The 8,761-nt window shown below is 41.6% G+C and overlaps 1 protein-coding gene across 2 annotated transcripts in view; it reads left to right on the top strand.

Annotated features, from left to right (window-relative positions):
* Positions 1 to 6,083: 6,083 nt before the first annotated feature.
* abi3bpa (ABI family, member 3 (NESH) binding protein a) overlaps positions 6,084 to 8,761 on the top strand; it is a 28,712-nt gene continuing 26,034 nt past the window's right edge. For both annotated transcript variants that reach the window (XM_079169828.1, XM_079169827.1), the window contains exon 1: positions 6,084 to 6,342. In XM_079169828.1, coding sequence (XP_079025954.1) covers positions 6,249 to 6,342 — 94 coding nt within the window. In that variant the 5' untranslated portion in view covers positions 6,084 to 6,248. The remainder of the gene's footprint in view (positions 6,343 to 8,761) is intronic.

The following is an 8,761-nucleotide window of genomic DNA, read 5'->3' as shown; positions in this document are numbered from 1 at the left end:
ACGTTAAGTAATAACTATTTTTAAGGATGCTCCTTTTTCTTCCCTGTTTGAGTGGTCTGTGTTTTAAATGTGGATGCTTACCTGAGTAGTGGATTCATATATGGAACCGCCTACATTTTAGGAAATACACTTATTCAGTTTCTTGCTTGAAATTTGAGGAAAACATTGAAACCATTCTTGCTGTGTGTCCTTGCGCTAAATATTAAATATCGTGTTCAATTGCAGAAAATCCACCTATCAGCACCCTTGAAGCTGACAAATTAACACTTTATATCTTGTTTGGTAAATCTCTAGAAAAAACAAAGTGTAAAAACATGGTAAAACTTTATTGGAGGAAGTCACTGCAGTCCTGTACACAACTTAATAACTGGATAGAGCCAGGCTAACTTTAATGCGTCCAGTCTTCAAGCTAAGCTAAGCTAACTGTCTCCAGGCCATACTTAAAACTGGATTGACTGATTTCTTGGCCACTTGGGGGCAGTAGACAAAAGCTATGAACACAACACTGACATACCATCACTTTGTATGCCAAACTTGCTGGCATGCAGCCGCCTATTCACCCTTTAGCAGACATGGAGCAACATTAGCATTCATTTGGAGTCGTGTTTCTCACTTGAAGAATCTTAGCCCATTTCACTCTCTTTCACTCTCTCTGTGTTTGGTTTCTAGAAAATCCTTGAAAAATAACTTGCTCTTTAGCTGCTAAATCCTCTACAGTGTTCACTTGCTAGTTGCTAACTGGGAGGCAGAGTTTAAGGGAAGGCTAGTGCACTTGCTCTATGGGCACATGGATGCGTTAGATGGCTCGAAGTAATTTAATCAGAATTGTATTCTTGGTAGTCAAACTGTTTTTTTGCTTCACGCGCCACTGAGCAACCATCATCGGAATTACCGGGGCCGGTATCCAGCACTGTATCCAGTTCTCTTCCTACATCCATGTAGGTGAGGGCAACTGAAGAGTTGGGCGATAATACTCTGTGTATTCTTGACTACAACAGACTCCTTTCACATGCAACCAGTCACGTTATCCATTGTCAATATTAAAATGATTGATTATAGTTGCTTTAATGTGCAGACCTGAGAGCGGTACGGTATCATCTTCTCAACTCTTGGCAAGAAAGCAAAACGGGTATTTTCCGAACTGTTGAACTATTACTCGTTTTTTTTTAAGGGAAAGAAAGCATGTGTACAGTGGTCAATCTGCATCTACATCACATATGTATCCCGCAATTGTTAAAATGATTGAGAGTGAAAGCACGGTGCAGTAGCAGAGCAGAAAGCATTTTAAAAGTGATGATGCAGACATCTGTGCTTTTTTGTACGTGCGAAACCGAACCAGATTCTTACTAATGCCTGTGGATTTGTTTAGTATCCTATCTGCTGTCAGCTCTAAGCTGCATGCCTGATCCTCCCATGTAATGGGGTTATTCATCTCTCAAATGGAGGATCCATCGCGTCAAGCACACTCGCATACAAGTATGCACGCTTGCACAGTGAGCATGCACGCACACATACACAGAGAGAGGCACGCAAAATGAGAACCACATTGAGCTTTTTGGTCGCTCTCTTCTGTTTTCTGAGACAAATTTAGAGTGGATGAATCATATTTGTCTCTTTTCTCTCTCTAGTTCCCCTAAATCCTTCTGCTTCATCATTCACAACACTGCTGTCCCTCTGGGCTTTCCAGAAAGGAAGATTTGCTGATTGCCACATGGCAGTTGGCAATAACACTGACCTGTCTATCAGAAGTCATCATATTGTGTGTCTCGTTTTCATAAAGGAATTACTGGTCCTTGCCTGTGGTGTAAAGTATTGCCTGTTATAGGTTTGCAACTTTTCAGCAGATGCAGAAAGATGCGCATTATGTCGTTCACTTGCTCTGTGTGGGAGGATGCACAGGTTTAACATGGCGTACTTGTTGGGCAACAACTACAACGACTGTTAAAGTAATCATCAGTGAAGTCCTCCTCAGGGTGGATCCAGGTACTGCTGCGATTTTGAAATTTATGACTTAATATCATTATCAGCAACATGACAGAGTGATCTGCCATATAAATAATACACAGCAGAAAAGAAAGCGTGTCTGCACATAATGGCAATGCGTAAATGAAACTAAATGAGCCTGTGACCTCTGAGAAACTGGGTGAATATTTGGAAGAATATTTCCATACATAATATTTTCCACTTTGCTGCAGAATGCAGGGCCGAGCTCCTTTATCTGGCAGGAAAACCAGACTTGCTGCAGTACCACACATCCTGACAGGCACGTAATAAATGACCAAAAACAGAGCGGAGGGTCAGAAGTCAGATGCATTCTTTCAACAAATGCATCAGTATAAAGGTTATAATGTAGAAACGTGGTGATGTAGTGATGACAGAGGAGCGGGATTTCTATAGTGTGGCATTAGGCAGAGAATGAGAAGTATGAATACGTGTGTGCAACATTTTCATCCTCAAACTGCTCCGACCTGGTATGGAAGTCTGTAACTTAATAAGCCACTCCATTCATGGCATCAGCAGATTGGAAAAAGTTAGTGGAAAAAAAGAATCTAAATTATTGTCTTTTTCCATACTCAAAATCACAACCAGTCCTGGTGAGGAGACTTGCACACACTCGACTGAGCTGTGAAAGACCTTCTGCTGTTGGCCGTAGCAGCAAACGTTTTCCAATCGCCTGAACCTACTGGAAGGAAGAAATCCAGCAGGATGCAAAAAAAAGATTTAAAACTTTCAAATGTCAGTTTCAGATTTTTGGTGAGTGTTTTTCCACTTGAGTAAAGGTGATCCTTCTTCAGGGCGTGGTGGCTATAATCTTGTGGACAAGAAGGCGAAACTCCTATTGTTTCCTTCAGTATCATCAACTGATTGGAAAACATTAATGAATGCGTGAATGTTTGTTTTTGTACACATCCCTGACACAGGTTTACGGCTGCCTGGCTCATGCTGGCAGGTGGTGCTGATGAGTTGAAAAGCAATGAAATGAAGGAAAGGAACGACATATCGATGATGACAAAAGCAGAGTGAGGATCGCGAGCCTGACCCATTCTCCTCTATCCAACGCATCCTTCACAGACCCAAAGGGAAGAAAGGAGAGCCGGAAGAGGGTCTTATTATTATTATTATTATTTTATTATCTAAATCAGTTATAAAGAATAACACTTTGGAATTTAAACATGTATTCCTTCATGGTAGATAAGTGTAGCAGGGCTGCGTTCTGGTAACAAGTAAAATAAGGGAAAACCTGAAGACCTGAAAAACTCACCTGCACTCAAATAAGGATCCTGAAAGCCTCAAGGAAGAGTCAAATATAGCTTTGCTATCTTACGCATTTTAAATTTGTGCATTCAAAACCTCAGGCTCACAAAGAATCACAAGAAAGGTTAGGAACCACCGGTTTAATCGGTAACCATGCAATAAAACCTGAATCTGTAAAAGTGGGGGAAGAAGTATTGAGATCACAAGTAAAAGTCCTGGATTCAAATTCCTACTCAAATCAAGGTCCAGAAAGATGATCAGCAAAATGTACTTAAAGTATCAAAAGTGAAAGAAGTGAGTGATATAGTATTACATGATTTAATGGTTAATACTGGTGCATCAAGTCAAGCATTTGACTGTTGTAGCTGGTCTAAGTGGAGCTACTTTAAGCTACTTTAAATTGTTTGGTAGTTTAGTTCTGTGGTTGATAATGTAAGGGTCAGGCCCTTCCAAAGGGTCACACCAGAAATCTCAGGGGTCATGAGATAATTGATGGGAGGGGAATGTTGAAAAAACAAAGTCCTGCTGCAAAAATCTGTATTTAAATTTTTCTTTCTTGTTCCCCCCCAATTCTTTGTGAAAAATGTGGATAATTTTACAAATTTGGAAATCAAACAGTTGCTTAAATGAAACCATCTGAGAAGTTCAGAGGGGGAATCTCTCTTTGGTGGAGACATCTGGACACAAACCAAAAGTACAATATTTCCCTCTGGAATTTAGTGGAGTAGAAGTATGAAAGTTGCATAAAATGGAAATACTCAAGTAAAGTAAATGTACCTCAGAGTGAATGGCCGTTACTTTCCACCACTGGGAAGAAAAAATGAAGATGAAATGAAAGCAGACAATTGATGAAGAAGAAAAACAATAGATGGTCGTTAATGTGGTCGTCTTTATCTCCCATGTTTCCCCTCATCAACGTGACTTCATTGACAACCAAATCTCATCAGCAAAGCAGGTTCGGTCAACCCAGTTACCGTCCGCACTTTATCATTTTCACAGAGTGCAGCTTATGATTCATCTGTGTTTAATGGCTTCTGGCGCGATGAAGGCCGGGGTTCCACTGCAACAATCTGTTCAGGGACTTCCTCAGGAGACACACCTCCTCTGGCGCGTAACATCATTTCCTGTCTCGTGTAAAGACATGTGGGATACAATCAACTGCATTGGAGGATGGAGATGTTGGAGTATTCACATACACACATACACACATGCACGTGCAAGCAGACATGTGTGCGTGCGCCTTGCACAAACGCGCACGCTCCTCTACCTTGAGGCCCAATTCTGGCTGAGAGTTTTGGCTGATCAGGATTAAAACTGGCTCTCGGAAAGAGACTCACACACTCACACACACACACAAACTGAACTCATTGGCTTTAAAGACAAATACACCACGAGTTTAATTTCAAATAAAATCCCATGCTGCAACGCTCTCACCATGTGTTTGTGATGCACAAGAGAGTCATGTTTAAATGTGCGCCACATGGCTGTAAATGCCATGTTGTTTATCAGCTGATCTGCTGTGCATGTGATGTTAATGTTTTTTTTGTCGTTGACAGAGAATATATTTATAGATAGGATGATGAGAGACACTGTTTCCATGGAATACAATGGCAGCCATACACTCACAAGTATCGCTCTTTGGATACACACAGCTTACATGTCTGTTCCAGTTCCTCTTCTAATTCTCCTGACTGAAGTGTGTGCTTGCTTTTATATGGCATTGTGGGGACCCAAATGTGGAAGCATGCTGCAGCGGCTTGCCTCTGTTCTGGGGACCAAAACGTTGGTCCGTCCTACTTTAACAGCTTATGTTAGCGTTATTACTTGGTTTCAGATTCAAGGTCAGAGTCAGGCCTAAATTGAGATTTGCTTAGGGGGGCTAGGAAATGAAAGATATGGGTTGTATGTCCGTTTGTAGAAAGAGGGAAAGAGGTACGAGGGGAAATTAAAGTAAGGACAGATAACTAATTATAAAACCCTTATACATGCACACTTTAACATGTTGCATTTGTGTAGATGCGCTCTACTCTTCCAGGTTTCATTTGTTTTTCTGGAGTATCCCAGATGTTGTGTGTGTAAACACTGAATCATGGTTTCAAAACTTGGATAAGACTTTATTACATCACTTTTAGAACTCACATTATTAGTTTTCTGCATTTAATTGCCTTATCTTCACTCAGCAGCTCTTGTTTCCCACTCTGGGAATAGTGTCCCTGAGTGTTGCCTCTTCTGTCTGTGCTAGTGTGTAGTCTGTCGTCTCTGCACAGCAGTTTATGCAATCCAGGTCCTACCATATTGCCATTCTGTTTCTTCATATCATGATCTTTCTATTGTCATTGATGTCTTCTCTGCATGTTCAACATTTCTTACAGGTTTGTCCGTCCTACGAGAATCAGTTGCTCTACATGTAGCTGACGCTTCACACTTGTTTCCCAAGCCCTGATCTTAGAGTGCTCAGAGTGAGACAGAGAAAGAGTGATAGAGAGGGAGAATGAAAACAATGAAAAGTGTCAAAGGGCCTCTGCAGAGATGGAAAGTAGGATTGCTGGGGACACACCAGACTCAACAGAGGGGAAAAAAAAGAAGGAGTCTGGAGAGGGCGGGAAGCTTGGAGAAAACTTTCACTCCTTTTCCAGAGAAAAAGAGTGTAAGATGGAGAGGGAAAGAAAAGGAGAGATGGGGGAGGGTAATGGGTGTGGGTGTGTCCAGCTCTGTCTGTTCCCTCCCTCCATTGTGGAGGTATAGATGGTGCAGGAGCAGCCAGAAGTCCAGTCCAGTGAGCTGCACTAGTCCTGAGAGCCACCAGCTCCAGAGAAGTAGTCCAGCCACTCCAGTAACACCCAGCTGCAGCACACATTAACTCAACCTGTTCGGAAAGATTCAATCAATCAACAAGGTGACGGCATCTTATTTCTGTGTCTCACTCTGAACTGAGCTCACCAAGATCAAGGGCAGCTCGTTACACCTGAGTCTTAGAGCCGACCACCGCAGAGATGATGATGGGGATGCAGCAACACATCCTTCTCCTCATGGTCTTCATCACTGGGATAGTTCTCTCTGGCCCTTCAACTCCCCGCAGGAGCAGAGGTAGGTGATACTCGCATTAGTGTTGGCCGCATCTGGAGACATAACTGAATGCATGTGATGTGATATATTTGTTAGTTATTATGGTCTTCTGTCTCTTGCGGGTGTCCTCCCACGGTCAAAAGTCCATGCATGTGAAAGTCAGTGTGACTGTCCTTCACTGTTAGCCCTGTGATGCACTGATGCATTTTCGCTGGTCTCTCTCTGCCTTCTGCCAAATGCATGCTGGGATACGCTTGGAGAGACAAATATGTCATATTTAGTGTGATGGATTGTTTTTGCAAGGATAAATGAGTAGAGAAAGGGTTTTGTAACCATCTTGAGACAACCAGTGACTACAAAGTATATTCAGTGATGGACGGGGTTTAAAAAATATCATTTTTTACCATCATATAGAAAGTTAGAAGTTTCTGATGAGCAAAAATCCCCAAATACACAAGAACAGAGCCAAAGATGAACACAAATATGCAGTAAAGGCAACAAGTTCTGAGCCCAGTGCTTTTCCTCAGACATCATTCCCTATCCTTTTATATTGATATCTGCTCAACATACCATGATTATGATGACCACATTTGGCTTTAAATAGAGAGAAGGAGGTCATTTCAGATTTAGATTTGATTTTAGATTTTGGTTTTGTTGAAAGAGCATTGTATCATATTTAGGTGTATTGCCAAGTTATAAAGAAATGTACCAATTGCAGTATTTTAATTCTTTGAATGGCAATCTATAGTTAATTTGTTATATTGGTTAGTTATTTAAGTTACTGTTTCGAAGCCCCACCCAAAATTCAATAAGTGGATTTGATACTGACTGTCAATTAGAAAGAACTGTTTTTACGATCCTTGTGGTTTATTCATATTTCCCTGAAATGAGGTGAGCAGACATAAAAATAGGTCAGTTACTGCTCACAGGTTTTAATGATAGTGTTTCCAGGTAGCGGGTCAGGGGTTAGACTTGTAGAGGACTTTCCTGGAACTGTGCCCACTAAGCAGATGTTGATTAGTTTGGAAGTCGGGTAGTTATTTTCACCTCAGGCAAAATATCATTGTATTGGTTCAAACCTATTATAACTCCTATTAATGGATTTTTCTCAAACCACCTGCAGAGATTCTTTACGACACGGACAGCGCAGCAAACAGATCATTTTTGGTCTTTGCATTTTGTCAAACATATTCAAACCCAATCACCATTTGCAGGTTTTTATCGATAATTTAAAGATAACCAGTGGCAGGGCTCCTAAAGCCCTTACCACCACATGTGCAGTGTTTTCTTCTCCAACATGGCAAAAAGGAAAGTCAGACTTACTTTGAAAAGTATTTTAATTATATCGTATTGAGCCTCTGTCTGATTGTGATTCTCACGACATTCCACACACGTTTTCCATATTGTCTCATTATCTTTAATAAACATACACACCCACACTTGCATACACACCGAATCTCTGACTCTATTCCTTGTAGCCATGCTCTAATTTGCGAGTTAAACTTGGGCGCCCCTTTGAAAACTTTCAATGGCAGTAAAGGTGATTTGAGGTGTTCAGACTGGATTCGATATATAAAGGTAAGCACAGTGGAGAAAAGGCTTTGCCCTGTGCGAAACTTTGCTGGCTGAAGATGGCTTGCAGACGAATCTCAGTGTGCAGCTTTGGGAGCCAGATGAAAGGAAAATATTGCTTTGGGATGAGAGTTAAACGTCTGTATCTCTCTTCTTCTTGGATCAAGGCTCTGGTTTTAGAGGGAAACATGTTATGCAATGAGGTGTGTTTGCTTTCTTATGTCATAGATACTATATTATTACGCACCGGCATCAGAGTTGATAGGTCTATGCACTGTTACATCATCTGTATACTTCCCAATGCTTTGAATTCTCATTTACATGTGCAGATGCTCTTTTGTAATGCAAGAAATGACTCACCATTACCCCTCTTTAGGACAATATATGGCCTGGAAGCTTCTGCTGAGCCAAACAAAACATGGCCACATGTCATGTGCAGATTAATAAATGTGAAATATTGAAGGAGGAAGAGGAGATTAGTGGACAAGACGAGACGATGAATTCAAGGCACTTTAGGAAGTCAATAAGGACCATGTTGATTGAAAGCTAGTTGCTGACACTTATAGGTTGGCAGAGATTGAGTGAAGGAGGAGAGGGATGGGATGGAGCAGCTCCACAGGGGAGGGGAAAACAGCTGTTCCTACGTTGAATTTGACAGGGGGAATATATAGTGTGAGAGTGGAGTGATCACCATGGAAGCAGCCATGGTGGGGGGAAAATGTCGTAGTTTGATCCCAGCTGGGCTGCAAGGCGAGGGCTCTTGTGAACCTATAGTGAGGTAGGATTGTTCCAGAGAAAGATGGGATCAAAGAGGCACCCGCTGGATAACGGTACTGTACATATTCAGAAGGCTGAGTATCCCCGGCCT

This window comes from Pholis gunnellus (genome assembly GCF_910591455.1).
Source record: "Pholis gunnellus genome assembly, chromosome: 12".
NCBI classification, from domain to species: Eukaryota; Metazoa; Chordata; class Actinopteri; order Perciformes; family Pholidae; genus Pholis; species Pholis gunnellus.
Note: the sequence above shows the minus strand (reverse complement) of the source record. Positions and strands in the feature narration are given on the sequence as shown.